Source organism: Aptenodytes patagonicus, chromosome 1 (genome assembly GCF_965638725.1).
Source record: "Aptenodytes patagonicus chromosome 1, bAptPat1.pri.cur, whole genome shotgun sequence".
NCBI lineage: Eukaryota > Metazoa > Chordata > Aves > Sphenisciformes > Spheniscidae > Aptenodytes > Aptenodytes patagonicus.
Genome location: NC_134949.1, coordinates 70,919,595 through 70,939,134, shown reverse-complemented (window position 1 = coordinate 70,939,134; position 19,540 = coordinate 70,919,595). Strand labels below are relative to the sequence as shown.

The window sequence follows — 19,540 nt, the reverse complement described above, 5'->3', positions numbered from 1 at the left end:
ATGGCTCGTGCTCACGAGCTGCGACACACAGGGACAACACGATCCTTTTAAGGAAGGGCCCTCCTGACTTCAGAGAGGAGCTAAGAAATAAATAAGCTTTGTCTTTTCAAGATCCATCATGTTAGCTCTGTGCGACTCTTCAAAATCAGAACTACTTAATCTGCAAGACCGATGATCACTAACGACACACTACGGCACACTTTTGTTTCCTGGAGCAGCCACTGCGTCGGTTTCGATACCCACTTTTCAGAAGCCAAACAGCTTCAGGTGTCTTGTCCCTTGATGCTGTGTTACTGCTACTTTATGGCCTTTTCTGTTTGCATGCTGTTGACCTACATTAGATTTTTTACCATTCACAACTGAAAAGCTTCTGCATAAACTGAAAAAACAGTTTTACAACCCTCAGTAGGAACAGAAGCCTATTCTGGAAGAATCCAGAACCTCTTGTTTTTATGCATAGTGGGTTTGACCCCAGCCTGGAGGCTCCCGTGTCCTGCCAGAAGGAGCTGGCATGCTACCTGGTTTCAGAGCCCTGCTGAAAATTCTGCAAGAACTCATTTTAAAGACATGAGTGGTAAGCATTTATTGTTTATCCAGCCATTAACGAACTTTTCCTGTCCTGTCATTTCTTTGCCCGTTAGAGGCAAAACCAGCCCCGGGGTAGGACCACGTTTCAACAGGCAGCGTCTCAAATGCCCAGTGACCTCGGGCAGGTCACTTCGTTCAGGCACTTTTTACTGCGTGCAGACCCCGCATGCAGAATACGCCCAACCTGGAAGCATTGTTTTGAAGTTGACGCAGATAAAAGTCGACAAAGCCTGAGAGGCTGAGCATCAGCATGCTCAGCACTCCCAGGGCAGACACCCAAAGAGCCCCCACAGGCCAGCAGGCATCAATCAGGTGGCCAAGGGTCCACCCTGCTGCTTCCTACAACAGGTCCCCAGCGGTACCAAACTTTTGTCCTCCAGCACCAGATTTTCTTTAGGATTTCATAACTTTTCACGTCAGGTAGTTTTCCTCTTGTATCCTCAGGTTGTCGCTCGCGCTCGTCTCAACCAGCAGCAGCCCCCTCCGCCTGCAGCCTGACCTTTCCCGCATGGCTCTGCGCCGCAGACCTTCTCGCTCCTCCGTCCTAGAGCCTGGCCTTTCCCCCAGCAGTCGGAGGCAGAGCTGGCCTGGATCATGGGCACCTCAGCCCCGCGTCCAAGGATTTTAACTGAGACGCGCAGATCCCTGCAGCTCTGGGACAAGCCAAAGGAGAACCCTTTTAATTTTATTTCTGACGTCAAAAAGATCAATCCTCTTCTGCCTGAGTTGTGCAATGAAAGCAAGGTTTAACCAGCGGTTGTACTGTTCAGTGCGCTATGTGGAGATTTGATGCACTTATGTGGTTTTCTCCTTATCTGTGAGAAAAACGGGTTGCGTAGAGGGAAGATATATGATGACCACGGCTCTCTGCATCATCCACCTGATGCCTTGGTCACAGAGACTGCTGAGGTACCTGTACAGCTGGTCTGCAACCAAGGACGGGAAGAAATTCACTTCATCTCATTGCAGAAACTAATGTCGATTAACAACAGGCTGGCTTTCCAGTACAGCTGTCGTGTCCCTTGTCCTTCAGTGTTGTGTAGCCGCCTCCCTAATGAGAGGGACTCTCCCGGTTCCTTGACCTCCGCTCTGCCCATCACAAAGGCAGACATGGAGAGGGTTATCCCACTGGCTGCTCCGGCAATCCCCCGCACAGCAAAGCTCGTTTTCATATTGAATATTCATTTCATACTGAATCAAACTGCATTCAACCGGCCGCAGAAATTTCAGTCATTAGTCTATTTTAGGAAAACAATCATTAGCACAGTGCTGCCCTCTGCTCACAGCTTCAAGCCCAAGCTGTGCTGCCAGAAGAAATACCAGCATGGATGTTACTGGCAAAGCTGGCCCCGGCTTGACATCACCAAAATTTCCCTGGGAGAAGTATGGCCTCAGTCAGGGCAGGACCAGAAACTTGGCTTTAAGTACAGGAGACCAGTAAGACGAAGCTGCCCGAAAGGCAGTGCTGTAGGAAACGCTGGGGGCCAGCGAAGGGCCAGCGCTGGCTTCCAGGAGGGCAAAAACTGAAGCTGTCCCCAGGGGGCTGCCGCAGGCACTGTTTGAACCCCAGGCTGCCGAGTCAAGACCGAGACGTGTCCGTGAGGACAAAAAGGCAGCGACTGCCGGTGAGAGAATCTGCTTAGCAAAGGGTAAACCTGTTGGAAGAAGATGCCTTTGATGCCTTAAAACTACCGCCGTTCCCTGCAGGAATATCGTCACAGGATTCGCTATTGGAATCTACCAGACACAACAGATTATCGTGATCCACAAAAGTATCAGTAAAGCCATTATTATTAAAATTACCTGCAATGCTAAGTCCTAATATGATTTACACATTTTATTGTAGTTTAGAGTAACTACAGTCTTATCAACCCATGTTTTTCAATCCGTATTAGAATAGGTCCTTTCTTGAAGGTCTTTTTTTAAACGTAGATCTCACGTGCAGCGTTTTTGTGTAAATACCAATGATAACAAGTTGATAAGTGACTCTTGTAAATTAAAATTATACTGGAAGTAAAGTATCGAAAAATTATTTCTCTTTTACTTTCATGTATAGTTCTGGGATTTACAACATATTGAAATTTTAGAGATTATAATAGAGATTATGTGTGTGATATGTTTATTATATATATTATATATATTTACTTTTTTCTGTTTTTCTATGTGTTTCTTGAAGGTGGGGAATATCTGAATCTGAGGAGGAGTCTGTCAGAGGTGAAGCAGAGAATGTGTATTTTGTTACTGCTCCTTCCCTTAAGACACGGTAATCCCAAAACAAACAAAAAACGGAAAGGAAGAGTTACCCAGACCTACAATAATCTCTCCACACACGTAACTCTTGGCATTATCTGGCCTTTCGAAGCCCTCGCTACCCGTGCTAGGCTTCCTTCGCACAGTGGCTCAAACACAGGACAAATAATCCCGACCGCTTTGCTGTGGCAGAAACTTTTTTTCTGGCAGAAATCCAGGTGGTGCTTTTCTGTAGCCAGCCCCGGGGCGAGGCGGACGGACTCCACGTTGCAGCTGGTCTCCGTGTTATAACGGTATATCAATACACGAGCACTGAATCCCATGCACTTAGCGGAAAGTCGTCCCTGGGCAGTTTATCCGGCGTACGACTGATCTTTGCCGTGGACGCAGAGGCAGCCAAGGTGACTTTTTGCAAAAGCAGCTCAGGTCGGGCAGAGTTTTTAAATCTATATGCAAAGCAGTTTGCACACCTCCCATTCCTCCCGTGGCCCATCTGGATCTGGAAGCAAAACAAGCTTTCACGTGACAGCAAACCTGACAATAAACCCATTGTGTCTCCAGCACGAGGGCGGAGTGCCCAGGGAAGGTTTAGCCTCATTTCCTCTGCTGTTGGAGCTAAACGTTAGCAGTAGCTCTAGCCTGAATACTTAATCTGAGCATACAACCTCTGTGCATGTGGCCTCTAGCCTCCCACCTGCATTTATAGTGCTTAGGAAAAACAGACCGAGAATAATCCACAAGACGTGTTTTCTAGGGAATTTATCGCATGCTATTTTATTCAAAAAACATTGACTACTTTTCATTGAGATACTGACTGAAAAGATTCTTAACATGTCTCAGCAATTGCTTCCTTGATGGGTGATATACCTGGAAGGTTATGACACATTTGAGGCATTTTTCATAAGCACAGCTTGTTTTTAAATTTCACTTTATATCAAATTAGAAATGTCTTGTCAGCCTCTTAACCCATTAACTTCTCAATTTCCGGAAGTGCGCCATCTTTCAGCTACTTCACATACGCAAAGTGCTGGATAAAGCAGACAGGAACTTGGTTTTCTTACTCACCCATTGCAAGGTGCTTTAGAAAGACCGTAACGCATTCCCAAAGACGAATGGGCTGAAAATTCCTCATCCTGGTGACAAACGATACACCCGGGGGGGGGGGGTTTAAACACAGAATGAACAGTACAAATACAAGAGAGTTGAACAGAACAACAGACCTTGCTAGTACAGTAAAATAAACACCTGCTAGTTCATCAAAATGTAATTTCACAGCTATGCTCCAAGATTTCTCAGTTCACCTTCCACATACCAACAGAAAACGGACGTGATTTGGGAACTTCATCATCATTATCAAAATAAAATTAGGTCATATATAGCTACTATTATAACTAAATTAGTAATTTTAAAATGTGCTGAGTCCCACAAAAATAGCACCCTTGTAAAGATACAGTCAAAGAATACGTTAGGCTAGAAGGTGCTTTTAGATCTCAAACTACTGGAATCACTGATCCTTTCACAGACTGTGGTACGTGAAAACTTACCACAAGGAGTGCTTTAAAAACATCACAACCAAAGTTTTTAACTTTCCTCACAGCTGAGTCTTGTGATGAGGTTTCAGCACACTCTTCTGATTGTCACACGTTACCAGCCTTCCTTCATCTTTCCCTCCAGCTCTGTGGTCTTGCCATGGGAGCACAGGCCGAACCAACAGCACAGAGTGACAGGACTCAACAGGAGATTTAAAAATTACTCACTTTCTTTATAAAATTGTTCCCTCCAGAACACTTTCTGCTTGAGGGACTTTTCCACTTCATGGGCAGGGAAGGAAGGGAGAGAGCAAGACAATTCCAGCTGGCAACCAGCTGAAGAGTACTAAAGGAAAATCCCAGTTCAAGTACATGAAGGCATCTCACTTCTCCTCTTATCACAAGTGTATTGTGCAAAATCACTAGCTAGCTTCAGAATCTCTGTTGCCCTGAATATTCTCCTCTATACAGGAAAGAAAATGCATATAAATGCCTGATAAGCATGCTAAAACAATAATCATCTGCATAAATATATACAAACTCATCTTGTAAATCAGAACTACTACAATAGCTCCTGATCTAAAAACACCTCTTTATGCTGACACTGACTTTCAAACACATCTCAACCCCTGCAGTGGTTCATTTTCAGGAAGGTTTTAAGGAGTAAACTTCACTGGTGCATGTGTCATAAGGGTTCTGGTCCTTGTTCCAGCTGTTTCTCAAGACTTTTGGGTTCTCCTGCCCAGCCTGCCAGCATCTAACATGGCGCTAAAAGGGCAGAGTAAGTCTCAAGCTCTTACGGTCTTCCTGGCTAGGTATGGCTATCACAGCTCTCCCACCATACCGTGTGCCTCCCTGGAACGTCACGCAGGCTTTCAGGCCAAACACTTCCCCTGTACTGAAACCTAGGCATCAGCATTAAAGAAACCAGTAAGTCGACAGAGACTAGGACTAACTTTACTATCTTTTAAGAAGAAATTAATATACAGAATCACATAAATATCAAAAATGTATGAAAGAAAAAGTTTCTAGGTTCTTTCTTAGGTCCTTTCTCAGGTCCTTTCTCTAGCTGATCACAAATAAATGTGAAGGCAGTTGTCACTGAGTGCAGAACGTCTTTCTTGTGGAACATTTGTACACGTCCATACTGGCACAGAGGTGCTGAGCTCCATGGACAACGCACAGCTTCCTGAGACATTCTGATACCCCTGGTTAAGGCTACTGAGGATGTTTTTTCATGTAAATCAAGAGATAGGCCGTTTCTCCCCTGTGGAAGCAAAGAAAAAGCAAAACAAGATGTATGTCTGAAGATCTAGATTGCAAGTAACCTCCCAGGTTTGCTCCTGCTCAGCTTTTTGAGGTTTAGGTCAACTGAACTGGCCCTCTCCAGCATTCCTGAGGCAGCATATAAAGCTGACCCCCTGGCAGAGCTATAGCTTAGAGGAGGGATTATCTCTCTCCATGGCTCATTTTCTTACGATGCATCAAAACAAAAAGCATGGAGGAATCCTGACTTCAGTCAGGATATAGGGTCCAAGCGGCAATCCTAAGTAACAAGACCACTTCTGCAGCCCCATTTGTGACTACTCAGTAATCCTGCAGGCTCCTGGTATAGTCATATACAGACACATCAGAATAACCAGAACACAAGGATGCCTCTTCTACTCTCCTGCATGCCCTGTACATCCCAGGCAATATGCGGTTCAAACCATTTGTCTTCCCTCTCTCTGCTACCCCCATTCCAAACCCCAGAGCAGCATCAGGTAAAAACAGAGATGTGTTTGCTTACCAGTGGAGGTTGAAATGTCCATAGGTGCATTTAACATCATCCCACCATACCTTGAGAAGAAAAACAGACAAGGGGAGGCTGGTAAAAACTCTGAAGAGTGGTATTGTGATACCAGCACAGCAATCCTCGTAAGAGTGGTAGAAGTGGTACTTCCAGGAACTAAACACCTTTTAATAAATCGGTTTATTGCTTTTACCCTTCAAGGAAAAACAGTTCCTTTGCCTCTTCTGAACACATACATTAAACAGATCTAGAGTACATAAAGTAGGGTATACAGCAAATGGTGGCTTCTGCAAATTGCAAACCAGAACCTGAGGCCTTAGGTGGTACAGAAGCTAGAGCCGCTTTGCCCTCAGCTCAGAGTATGCTGTAGCAGAGGAATAAGGTGCACAAACCTCTGCAGCTTTGGTTTTCTTTCCTGGTTCTCTTTAATTAGCAGTCAGTCAGACTGAACGAGACCTGGAGGAGTGTCCAGGAAGCTACAAAAGAAATGTGGATTTGTCTCCTCACCTGGCAAACCTCAGAATCGTTGAAGCAATACCATTTACATTCTGTGAGACTTCGAATATAGGCACAGTAGTGTCCACAACTAGTTGATCCTGAATGAGCAACAACGGCAAAAAGCTCATACTGCCAGGTAGCCTGTGAAGAGCCACAAAGAGTAAATTTCAGTGCCGCAATTCTCATTTGCTATTGGCTGAAGAGAAGCAGCAGCCAGGACAGCAAGAATGTGCATGTCGTAAGGAAAAAGGAGAAAGATTAGATTGGCCTTGAGGATCCTGCCTTTTTCGCTCTTACCCTCAGAGTTTTGCCTGCCAGCTATGGGCTGGCAGCCTCCCTGGAGATCACAGGAACGTGAAAAAGGCAGTAGGACAGCAAAGGAGCAGCAAAGGGTTGTTTGCACTGCAGCCAACACTGCACCAGCAAGGTTTTGCTGTTGCCACACTTTCCCTTGTTATTTCTCAGCAAGAGGAACAGATCCACAGTGTGGCAGATCACTCTCAGCTGCTTGGCAAAGCTGTCATCTCCCTGTTAACCGCAAGTCTGTGGCAAACAACACTGCATGGGAAACTGCCAGGAACGGAGTTGCCCTGTCTTGGACTAGTGACCTCTGCAAAGCAGTAGGTCTGCTGCTCACTGAAGCTGTCCTGCCCCAGAGGCTGAACAACAGGACAGAAGTTGCCTCAAAGACACTGTTTACAATGTCTGGATTTGGTCATCCAAATGAACTGTGTTTTCATCTTTAGTATATTTAGAAATGGAAAAAAAAGTTATGCTAAACGCTCTCAGAAAAAAAGGGATTTTTTTTTTTTTTTTTTTTTTAAATCCTGGTTCTTGTCCTTATGGCAGAAAGCTCCAGTTATGGTGCCTTTGGTGATTTAATCTGAGCACAGAAAGTTGAATAATGCCTGAACCAGTTAAAACCACGGGATGCAAGACAACACCAGGCACAAGTAAAGCCTGAGACATACATTTTTAAGACCTGTGCTTTGAACTGAGGGAAGTACTGGTGTGATCTCTTAAGTTTTTATGAGACTTGAGCAGAGGAGAGAAGAAAATGTGCCCTTTTTAAACATGAGGAGTATCTCACCTTTTCATTGTCATCTGCTTGGCACTGATCTTCTGTCAGGATTGCATTGAAATCAAGGTCTTGTGGGAATGGCAGATAGTGACTAAGCTTGTGAACGTAGGCTGATTTTTCGAAGCAGAAGCGCTTTAGGTGTATGGTCAGAGTCTGTGGCAGATGGACTAGCTTCATGCTCTGTAAAGCAATAAATAATGCAATTGAAAACTAAGGAACAAACCCTGGGGAGGTGGGGTGGAAACAGCCATTGCCACACAGTGAATGTAGCATGGAGAGCAGTCAGTGCTATAGTGAACGATTGCCAATTCCACCGGACAGCAGATGCCAAACCTTTGTAGCTCATCTGCACACGAGACACAAACATGTAACGGAGCTGTGATAACCAAGTTTTTCAACTTCAGCGTGATCAGCACCCAGCCTTGGGTGTCTCATGGGCTGCTGCATTTCTCATCTGCTTTCTTAACCCTAGGTTGGTAGCACTAGGTTGGTGAGAAGAGGCAAGCCAACTTCCTTGTAACATGTGGCCACTAGAGCTCCATGGAGGATGCCAAGCTGACAGCTCCTTCATTCCAGCACTGCCTTTGTTGATATTACTGCTGCTGCCATGGCTGCCACCAAGACGTACAGATGCATTGTGTCCTTGGAGGTGGCCCACTGGTGAAAATGATGTGGAAAGTCCCCTCCAAGCCTTGAGCTGAGGCAGTCTCCCTCACACACCTCTCTCTTCAATGCACTTGTCTCTTCATGAAACAGCTAATTGGCTGGCAGAGACCAATACTGTAAAAAATGGGGAGCCCAGTGGAGAGCAAGGAAGAAAGGAAATCACCCTACAGTAGCCTACTTTTATGTGTATGCACAGCTCCAGTAACACATTCTTGTCTACCCCTGGAGCTACGCAGCAGTGTAAAGCCCCACGGTGGAAACACAACATAAACCAACAGAAGCTTTTCTACTGGTACAGAAATGCTACGTCCCTCAGTGACTTACATTAAAACCCATGAAAGCATTCTTCTGTTGCTAGAGCTACATCTACAGTAGAGAACTTCCTAACAGGAAAGATGCATGTGGTGTATACCTAGCTGACATTGCTGTGCTGACAAGTCTTTGAGTTGTTGATCTCCTCTTAAACTGATATGGTTGAGTCCTTTCCCCACCCTTCCCAGTCCTAAAGGGAGTTCTGGGTATAAGAGACACATGGGGAAACAAGTCTCTGTTTACCTGCAAAAAAGGTGTTTTCCTTCCACACTGTTCACAGAAACACATGTTGTGATCAGTCAACTCTTCTGGACGGAAAAAGTATTGCAGACAGTCCTCCTAAGAAGACAGAGATTTCTTTCAATGGATTTCCTTCAAGCTGGATTTCTGTTTCTACTTGTACAGGGTACATGCAAACAGCAAAGCTACAGAAGGCATATTTTATTCAAAGGACAAAAGATGGCCTGCAGCCTGAAAAAGGGTACCCCCTGTTTCCTAACTGCTGGTGTGATTACATTAGTTGAAAAGAGTACCACATTTTCCACAGAAAAGATGTTGATGCATAAGTGTCTTTTATACCTACTTCAAAGCCTTAGAGATTTTGAAAGAGGTTCCTTTAGCCTGAAACTGTATAAAGTAGTCAGAGAATAAGTAAGGTCCAATGGTCCAGTGTCACCTGAAAAATCCACTGTCTATTTGTGGCAGCATCTACATAGCCACCATCACTGCTGTATCCGGATGTCAAACAGCAGTACTGATTTAACAGTAAAAGAGCACTGTACTGGGCAAACGTAGTGTGTCTGGCCAGGGATTACAAGTTATCTAGGGCACCTCACTGTGGTATCTAAGGTCTCACAGGCACACATCACTCTGTAGTATAAGTCTTTGAGTCTTACAGAGTATTTAGTTAACACTCTTTTTAGAAAGGCGATTCAAAGACTTAATTTTCCATCCCCCAAATCAAACAAATTTTTTGAGACACTTAGAACCCCTCAAAACAAAGAAGAAAGGTGAATGAGAACAGATCACCTCAAAGCCCGAGACACCCTGCAGAGATTGTTGCAGAGATTCTAGATGAGTCCCAGAAGACGCCAGTGCTGCAAGGAGAAGGCTCCCACAGCGAACAGAGGGGAATCTTCTTCCTAAGGGAACAGTGCTGCCACTGAACTCACCAGCGTCTTTAGCATGTCAGAATTGGAATCCAACACTGGGAGTGGAAGGGTTAACATGCTGCTGTTCCTCTTTGTTTCAGAAGAGCATTTCTGACAGGCCAGGTGCTCCTGTACACAGATAGTGTACAAGTAACTCAGCTCTTCAACCTGGAGGGGTGAAAAAATGCCAAAACAAGGTTTATGAAGAACACAGCTGAGGTGTTTCCCTCTGTGGGTGGGAAAGCCCACGTGGACATGTTACTTCACACAATGTTACTGCTGTAAGGCTTGAACCCAGATCTGACATCGACTTATGTGGACAGGGCACTTCCCACCATTTAAATGACAACAACTCCTTCCCCTCATCCCCTAGCAGAGGGGAAAGACACAGAATATAACAAGATCAGAGAGTTAAACGTCTGCTTTGATGCAGAATTTTATTGTTTTGTTTGGAACTGCAACAGGAGCCTGTCTTCTGTATGAATAAAACTATGACAGTGGGTGAGGAAGAGTCAGTTTTCTCTTACCTTACATAGCTCCCCTGGGAGGAACTGTCATATACATAACATACTAACAGTGACTAATTATAATGAAACGCACATGGCTGACTTCAAAGAACAGAGGAGCTGTGTCAAGACGTGCCAATGAATGCTTAAAGAAATTCGGGGAAAAAAGAAATGCAAGGTAACTAAATTCAGTGTTGCAAGAAGATCAATCTTTTTATTATTAATCAACTCTCCCATTAGAACGGAGACCCTGGCATGCCCTAAAAGTAGGATGAACAAAAGTTAACTATCTCAAAACGTTGAAGCCTATGAAATCAAGATTCCTTCTCCCATTTGAAAGATGAAGGAAAGATTCAAATAGGTGATAATTTTAAGAACTTCATTTAGGATAATTGTCAATGAACGGGATTCTTCTTCAAGAAGCAGAGGAAACGACATATGACAAGGGCCAAAGGACCTGGTGTTCATTTTGGTGACTGTCCTTACCAGCTCTGGCTTTTTCATCTGCCTCTTTATCAAGTTCCAGAGAGTCAGAAAGAGCTGGGCAGCATCATACTGCACAAACACTGGACAAACAGAAAACACAACCTCAGTCAGCATTATGAACAGCACCAAGCACAGATTTCCCACAGATAGCAAAGGAAGATTTATTGTGCCCCATTAGATCCAGTCTCTTGGTCCCTTGCGACTCCCTGCCAGGGACAGAGCTTAGACTGGAGATGAGCTGCAATGTCTCTGTGTGACCTGAGCAGGCAGTGGGAAAAGATGGGAGGGCTTGAGTGCCCCATTGTACAACCCAGTGCAAAAGTCATGTCCTTGTCACCAGACACAGGGCCAAGAGTATACCCAATACCTACCGGAGGATAGGGCTCAGATATCTCATTGAGTTGAGGGTTGCATTTATTTGAGTCCTTCTTAGAAACAATACAGGGAAGGTTCTGTTCTCTTTTTCACCTTCGTTACTCCACAGACTTGCCTACCCCATCCCCTTGCTAAGGCTGTAACACTCCTGAGTGCTGAGATAAAAATGACAGGGAGGCCTATCCACGTCTCATCTACAGAATGGTATAAACCCCTTGATCCCTACCCAGGGAGAAAGCACACAGTTTCAGCACAGAGAGCCAAGGATGATGTAGTAACATTATGCTTTGGCTTTCCACTCTGGCTAAACTGGCATATTAAGAAACCTAAGACGGTGGGATACAGCTCAAGGCACAGCTTGCTTAGAATGGCTCAGCAGATAATTGCTTCAAGATTGAACTTAGGGGGGGAAAAAAAATCCACATCCTTGAATGCGAAGAACTGATGTTCTCAGCCCATGACGAACTCAAGATTTAGGAACTGGGCAAAAACTACACATAGTTTAGCAAAATCTTGATATTTCTGGACTAACTCTATGCTTGATCATAGGTGAAACAAATTTTATGGAATAATCCAACACCCTGAGGTGGAAGTGCTTTCAACTTCCCTGCAAGTCTGCAGGTACTGACTTCAGCTGGGTTCTAGTAAGATTACAGACATCCCTGACTAAATGAAGCTCAGAAAATACACCTCTCCTCGTGTCTAATAGCACATCTGCGATCCAGGTAAAGCACCACTTGCTGGGATATAGGACTTTGTGAACCACACCTGAATTTTAAATCAGGAGGACAAGGTGGGAAACTGTCAAGCTTTACAAACTCTCTTTGGGCATCTCTTTAATTGGAAGAGAGCAGGCAAAATGCAGAGCCATTCAGTCTCAGGGGGAAAAATGATGCAAACAGAAATATTCAGCTTATCTCATCTTCCTCCTTAATATAGCTTTGGGCTGGTGTCATGGTTTAACCCCAGCCAGCAACTAAGCAACACACAGCCACTTGCTCACTCCTCCCTGGTGGGATGGGGGAGAGAACTGGAAGGGTAAAAGTGAGAAAACTCATGGGTTGAGATAAAGGCAGTTTAATAGGGAAAGCAAAAGCCGCGCACGCAAGCAAAGCAAAGCAAAACGAGGAATTCATTCACTACTTCCCATCGGCAGGCAGGTGTTCAGCCATCTCCAGGAAAGCAGGGCTCCATCACATGTAAATGTTACTTGGGAAGACAAACACCACCACTCCGAACGTCCCTCCCTCCCTTCCTTCTTCCCCCAGCTGTATATGCTGAGCATGACGTCATATGGTATGGAATATCCCTTTGGTCAGTTGGGGTCAGCTGTCCCGGCTGTGTCCCCTCCCAACTTCTTGTGCACCCCCAGCCTACTTGCTGGTGGGGTGGTGTGAGAGGCAGAAAAGGCCTTGACTCTGTGTAAGCACTGCTCAGCAGCAGCTAAAACATCCCTGTGTTATCAACAGGGATAAGTTGATTTGTGTTTCCAGCACACATCCAAAACATAGCCCCATGCTAGCTACTATAAAGAAAATTAACTCTACCCCAGCCAAAACCAGCATAGCTGGCTACCATCTGTCCCTTTCAGTGCTGTCCTGTTTTGGCTTTTATATGATAAAGATCAGGGCATTTGGATATACTGTGTGTATTTGTACACATAAACAGACCCTCAGCAGCCCATTGTCACCGGTCACCCGTGCATTTAACAATCTCTCTCCTTTGGGACCCTGCCCAGGTGGGAGGTTAAGCCAGCAAATTCTTCTCTGTGCCCTTATAACAAGGAACAGGAAGGATGTGGTTTCTATCCTTGGGTATCTAGGGGAACTCAGTATCTTTTCCACATGATCTCTTCCTTCTAATAAGAAATAGCAGCTGTTTCACTATTATCATGCCAGTATAGCAAGACAAATCAAGATATAAGCTGTCCTCTCTCTGCCCTGCACAGCCCTTTCCCTCTGGCCAGTATCAGTGGCTGAGTCTTCTAGCAGTCTGATAGTCTTACTCTTTGAACATCAGCAAGGATATCCGGCCGGGGCTTTTTCTCCCCTCTTCACAAGTAAGACACAGCATCTCACTCACAACTGGGAGGCGGCTATAAAGAGCACATCATTGTGTACTTAACTCCTCACATTTCTGAATCTCTGAATGAGATGTCAGAGTCTGCACTGCTTGTTAGTGCTTGATAATTAACACCTGCATCTGGTCTGCAGGCAGAGATGGGCATGAGGCGGTGCTGCTTACATTTCACTCTGTATGCTGAAAGACAGCAGGCGAGGTTTATGGGAGAAACAGCTTTCCGCTTGCCACACTGCATCTCCTCCAACAGCAGGAGCATTTGGTATGGGACATTCCTCCTCTTCTGCGCAGCACATGGTGGCACTGTGATCCTATAAAGAGAAGAAGCAACATGAATGGTAATCCAGCGGTACAATGGGGAAATATTGGACAAGATACCTGAAGGAGCAGAGGTGGATAGCACAGATAGCAACTCAAGAGGAAGCAGAATGGGCATGTTTTTAGCAAAAGAAGGAAAAAGGGGAAGCAGACACCTGCACTAGCTCATCCCACAGTGCAGGCTGACAGTTCTAAAGTAAAAGGCCACAATTTTAAGCTGGCCCGTTCCTGAATAAGAGGCAAACCAAGCAGGACCCGAAGTGCTTTCTGGGCTCTAGACACAACACTAGCTACAGCCAGTTTCAGAGCTGTTCTTGCCTCCCACCTGTTCATGCCTTCATTCTCAAGATACCCTCCAAATTTCATGGGCATGTATATCATAATGCTTGTACTTCAACTATATGCCAACTGGAAAGCTCTTTATCCTCCCTAAATTTATTGCAGTCCACAGGTTTTTCTAAGTCTTTCTTCAAATACCAATGGTAACATACTATCGACATTGTTTAGCTTTGCCCATTTATAACACTTCTCATCTCTGCGTGTCTGTAACTTGTCTTCTTCCCCCTCTGTACACTGGTGAGTGTGTAAGAAATTTGGAGAAAGGAGGACTGAATAGGAATGATCCACTCAGATGACTAAAGCTGCAGTGAACCAAGTAAACTGAAAACAAATCAAACCAGTTATTAGTGTGGTTGGTAGGAAGGTGGAAGCCCAAATCCTGCTCACAAACAAGTCAACAGCACAGTCAAGCAAAACAAAATAACACTATATATTTGCTATCTGCAACAACACTTACTCTTCTCTATCAGGTGCTAGCCAGGACAATCAGGGGCCAGAGGCTATGGATCACAATATGTTTATGTTTACATGCTTAAAGTTACAAAATTCATAGTGGATATGGTTACACATGACACATCCTTTAGTTATAACGGCCTATGAGTATACCTGGAATAAAATCGTACCCTGTTATGGAAAAGAGAGATACAAGTCATAAAGACTCAGTTCAGGACTGCAGCTTATTGGTGTGCAAACGGCACATGAATCAGAGATGACTAACAAGTCAGAAAACTGCAACTCCTACCTTTGCAGGCCCTAGTTTGTATATGACAGACACAACAAGACAGAGTCCTTGCCGAGTGAGCTGAAAGCACCTTGCTAGCACCTTGATGATCCAAGCCTTCAAATGTACATCCCGACCTTATTGCAGCCTATCAGTACTTAAAGGGGGCTTATAAAAAAGATGGCGGCAGACTTTTTAGCAGGGCCTGTTGCAACAGGACAAGGGGGAATGGCTTTAAACTAAAGGGGGGTAGATACAGACTAGATATAAGGAAGAAATTTTTTACACTGAGGGTGGTGAAACACAGGTTGCCCAGAGAGGTAGTGGATGCCCCATCCCTGGAAACATTCAAGGCCAGGTTGGACGGGGCTCTGGGCAACCTGATCTAGTTGAAGATGTCCCTGCTCACGGCAGGGGGGTTGGACTAGATGACCTTTAGAGGTCCCTTCCAACCCAAACTATTCTATGATTCTATGACAACAGAGCAACAATGGAAGTATCTCAGGTAGTTCGAATGGGTGGTACCTTCGAAGTATCCCAGTGAAGCGTATATTCATGAGAAACACTTGGAGCAGAGAGTTCAGACAGCAGCTCTGTCCAACGTTGTACAGTCCAACAGCTCCTGTAGGCACAGAAAAAAAGGAAGTGACACCTGGAGATACATACAAGAAAAGAAAGTGAAAATTATTTGAATGTGGCAAAGTCCTCTTGCACATGTTCAGCCACTCGGTGCATAGGCCCAGCATCTTGGTCAGATCTGAGAAACTGTTCAATCTATTCTTATGTTCCTGAAGCAGATAACATTTATTTTTGTTTAGCAACTGACAGGAAAAATCCAAGTAAGCCTGGATTATGATACTCAGATGTCTCCCAGTCCCTCTATTTTCAGTCCTCTCATAACACATCGAAACATAAAATAAAAAAAAACCCAGAAGTCAAAGGCTGCCTGTATGAGGATTTTTATTCAGCCTTTTACACAGCCAGGCCCAATAACAAAATAAAGAGCTACATGTGGGACCACATGCTAGCTGTCCACCACACAGGCTTTAAGTTCTTCCTTCAGCCTACTTCTGGTACTCTTTGTCTCTGTTTCAAAGAAAGGAACTAGCCTGAGAGAATTGGAAAAAGTAAGTCTCAGCTGTTCACACTGCACCTAAAGAGACAGCATATTCTGTGCCCCAAAGGGGTGTAAGTAATCATGGTCAGAAATCAGTTTTTCTTCTGAAGTCATCACCAAAGGGAGAGAGGACATGGAACGGAAACTCAGAACAACTCTGAAATGCATACAGTCGGTGGTAAGGGTGGGCTATAGCTGGGATAGAACAGTACGTACACCTGAAATACTAATGACAGCTTTTTGAGAGGCGAATCTAGTGATGCAGCAGAGTAACTAGGGCCTACTCCATGGTTTAGCAAATCCAGAAGCAATGCTGGCTGTGTTTGGAAAGATCTAGACCTTTTGGCTGCAATGGCCAATCTGAGGACTTAAGAGTGGAAGAAGCTCTGAGATCCTCATGTAATCCCTTTCAAAAAACCAAAATGGTTACTTGGCAGGGCAAAATGAGAATTGTTTATATATTCCTCAGTGAAGAGGTAAAGAATATGAGAAAATGAAGCCTAAGGACAGAGAATGGAACAGCAGGCATTAGAAATAGAAAATATGAGAGTGAAGAATAGACAAAACATTATTACCATTTTTTAAGTCTGCCACACCAAAGACTGATGTTAGCCTCTGGTCTTTGGCTTCCTCTTCATTATTGTGTACTTCTGCTTCTGCCTTCATGGTCTCACTTAGTGTCAGCTCTAATTTCTTGCTTCTTCCTTGACGCCCACTTCTTTGTCCCATCAACAATATTGTACAAAGACAGAAGGACTGCAGAAAGACATAGAAAGATCAGAAAGAGGGGGAGCACCCAGAAACATGGGATTTGTCTTTGTATTTGATATTTTCATCACGAAAAAGCTGGGTGGTCAATAAAGTTAGTAAGATTACTGTGATGGCATTTGGTATATTTGAATTAATATGGGTATTGTAGGTGTATGGGCTATTAGCAAGGTTAACAGACATGGAGCTTGACGGCAATTGCATATCCTGTCTTCCTTTTGTGTCTAAATAAATAAATGAACCTTCTGTTCCACAGAAACAGCTCCACCTAGCCAGGGAACTCCAGATGCCCCTGTTCAAGAAGATTTGGTAAGTAATATGATTAAAATTGTCCAAGTGGCAGATGTTGCAAAACTCCTCTGTTCAGTAAAAGTAATGCTTTATCACCCAAAGTATCCCAAGTATTCAAAAGGACAAATTTCACCTTCTCTAGCCTTTTGAGCTGGTAAGCATTTGTTTGTTTTCTGTACTGGGCTCTCTGCATTGTTTTCAAGCGCCTTAGTCACAGCTCTACTGTGGCACTTTGGACTGTAATTTTTAAAGGCATTTAAGCACCTAAATATCAGGGGTTTTTTATGCTCTTTGAAGTGATCACAGGCAAAGTAAATGTTTAAGCAAAAGAACCATTATAATGCCTTGATTTTCAAGGGAGTATTGAACAGACCATTACTCTGACAGTCTCTTATGACTCAGCTACTGGCACTTTAAGCAAAAGTTTTTTAAAAACCCACCAAACTAAAGCAAAGTAAAAATACACAAGCAAAACAACGTGACAAATGTTCAAATGCAATTACACAAAAATGAAACTTTTTAAAAGTCCACCTCCAACAGGGAGGCAGAATCAGAAAAAAAAAAGTATATGCTTAGGGAAGCATTCACGGGGGGGGGAACCAAAACACAGAACAAATGCTCAGAAATTGTTATTTTACAAATATTAAACAGCACATAAAATGAACCTGAGGCCAGGTGCTGAAAGAATGAAGAAAAGCTCCCAAGAATAGGAAATAAACAAAAAATCCTGGTTCTGCCTTTCACAAAAAGAAAATCTTTGCTGTAAAAGCATGTTATTTTTCAGGTTAACTGTGCCTAATAATGTTAAATATGAAAGCTGCTGAAGAATTTATCAGGCAGGGAAACTAGAAATGGATTATTTTTTTCCCCAATTATTACTTTTAAACTTAAGTATATTTTTTCCCAACTGTACTTTTGATTCTTTACTTTTGAAGATTACTCTTGAACTCAAAGTGTCATACACTCAAATTCACCACATACTGTTGAATTTGCTGAGGAGTTTTATTTGGGAAAAAAAATAAACTCAGACATTCGAAGATAGATTCAAGAATACTGCTTTTTATATCCAAACCCAGTGATTAGAACAGCTATGCAGGAAAAGAGAAATTGGATTCAATTTCTTCCTCAGCAAAATGGAGTCTGAACGCACCCTGCCTCTTCCCCTGGAAATGATTTAAGCACGCGTTCAGGTTTCTGAAAGCCCAGCTTGAGCGGGAGTCCATCTTCGCTTGTACAGCGAGAGCCAGTGGGTTTAGTTGGTATAATATCAGCCAGAAGGTAAGTAATGCTCACAGCCAGTGGGGATGCCGAAGGGGACAGAAAGGTGGGTGATAGGCAGAGCAGAGGTGGCTAAACAGCAGCTAGGGATGTACTGGGGATGAGGCAATCTTGCAAGACACAGCACAGCTTTTGGCAGGAGAGGTAGGATTAAGGGTGGGATGAAAGAGCAAGCTCAGGGCTAAAAGGCTTTGGGTGACTTGACAAATAGGTAGAAAGATATTAGGGCAGGAAGGTGCAGGGGGACACACAGATGGGAGGATTTGGGTCTCTGGTTCGATGAAACTCTCCCCTACGCATTACTAGCAGGAACCCTGGTACGGGAGCAGGCACATGAACACAGCTTCCCAACCCTTGCACAAAACTGCCTCATTTTGGCTATCAGAAATACAGCATTAAGATTTGCACTTGACCTTCCTTTCCCTGCCTAAATGCATAAAAAATCTGGTGAGTGAGCATAGGAATTGAGGAGCGGGCTCCCCTCTTGCCCCCGATTTTTCCTCTCTCACTGGAGTAGCAGGGTCACTTCTCGGTTTCCTTTGCAGGTCAGGGGTAGGACTCTGTACTGCTCCCTCAACGCACATGGCTTGGCCAAACCAAGCGACCACGGTAGCGCCAGGCAGAGAAAAGGTAGCAGCAATACCCTCCTCGTACCCTCCACCCCATAATCCACAAGCCCTCTCACTCGCCCTCCCTCAGCCAGCCCTGCATCCTGCTCCACAGCCTATCTGCCCTCCCAAGACACTGGCCTCTCAAGACAAACCCCCACGGTCCCTTCACACCCCCGTACCACAGCCCCCGAAGCACCCCTCCGCCTGAGGAGGACCACCACCTCTGCCCTTTGTCGCCTCTTCCCTGCTGTCACCGCTGCCTTCCCCTCATGGGTATCTTGGGGAAACGGCGACCGGGGGGATGGTGCTGGTGCGGGAGGTGGGCTGCGAGGCAGCAGCCCTGGGGAGGAGATGGCCGCCCTGAGGCGCTCCTCAGAGGGCTGCCGCAGGGGCTTGAGCCCTTCACCTCCACACTTCTCTCAGACATGACTGAAACGAGACTTTCCACTTTGCTGTCAAACTACACGTTTGTTCGGCTCCCTTTTTTCCCCTTTCCTTTTTTTTTTTTTCCTCCTGGCGCATTGTGGCTCTGGCTCATCCTATCTGACAAACCAGCAAAAAGGTTTCATACCAATTCCCGCAGGACCCGGAGCGCTTTGAGCTTCTGCAGGCACTCACGTTCACACCGCACCTGCTGACGGGCCCTCGAGGGCTCGGACACCACGTCTCCCCGCACCGGAGCTCACCTGCGGTGCAGAGGAGCACCTCAGTCTGGCGGGCCGGCCCAGCCGCTGACGACCCAGGAAGGCCGCCGGCAGCGAGCGGGGGCGCGGAGGGCAGCGGG

General features: G+C 44.9%; 1 protein-coding gene across 2 annotated transcripts; it reads right to left on the bottom strand.

Annotated features, from left to right (window-relative positions):
- Positions 1–4,833: 4,833 nt before the first annotated feature.
- Positions 4,834–19,540, bottom strand: USP18 (ubiquitin specific peptidase 18). 2 transcript variants are annotated; one of them, XM_076328756.1, is made up of 11 exons: positions 19,443–19,540; positions 16,384–16,564; positions 15,217–15,313; positions 13,479–13,624; positions 10,860–10,939; positions 9,889–10,035; positions 8,960–9,055; positions 7,748–7,918; positions 6,667–6,798; positions 6,157–6,206; positions 4,834–5,634 (listed from the first exon to the last, which is right to left on the bottom strand). In XM_076328756.1, the coding sequence occupies exons 2-11, from the start codon at positions 16,535–16,537 to the stop codon at positions 5,586–5,588; spliced, it is 1,122 nt and encodes a 373-aa protein (XP_076184871.1). In that variant the 5' UTR covers positions 16,538–16,564; positions 19,443–19,540; the 3' UTR covers positions 4,834–5,585. The 2 variants fall into 2 exon arrangements, with proteins under 2 accessions (XP_076184871.1, XP_076184868.1); XM_076328753.1 differs by lacking the exon at positions 19,443–19,540 and adding an exon at positions 19,328–19,423.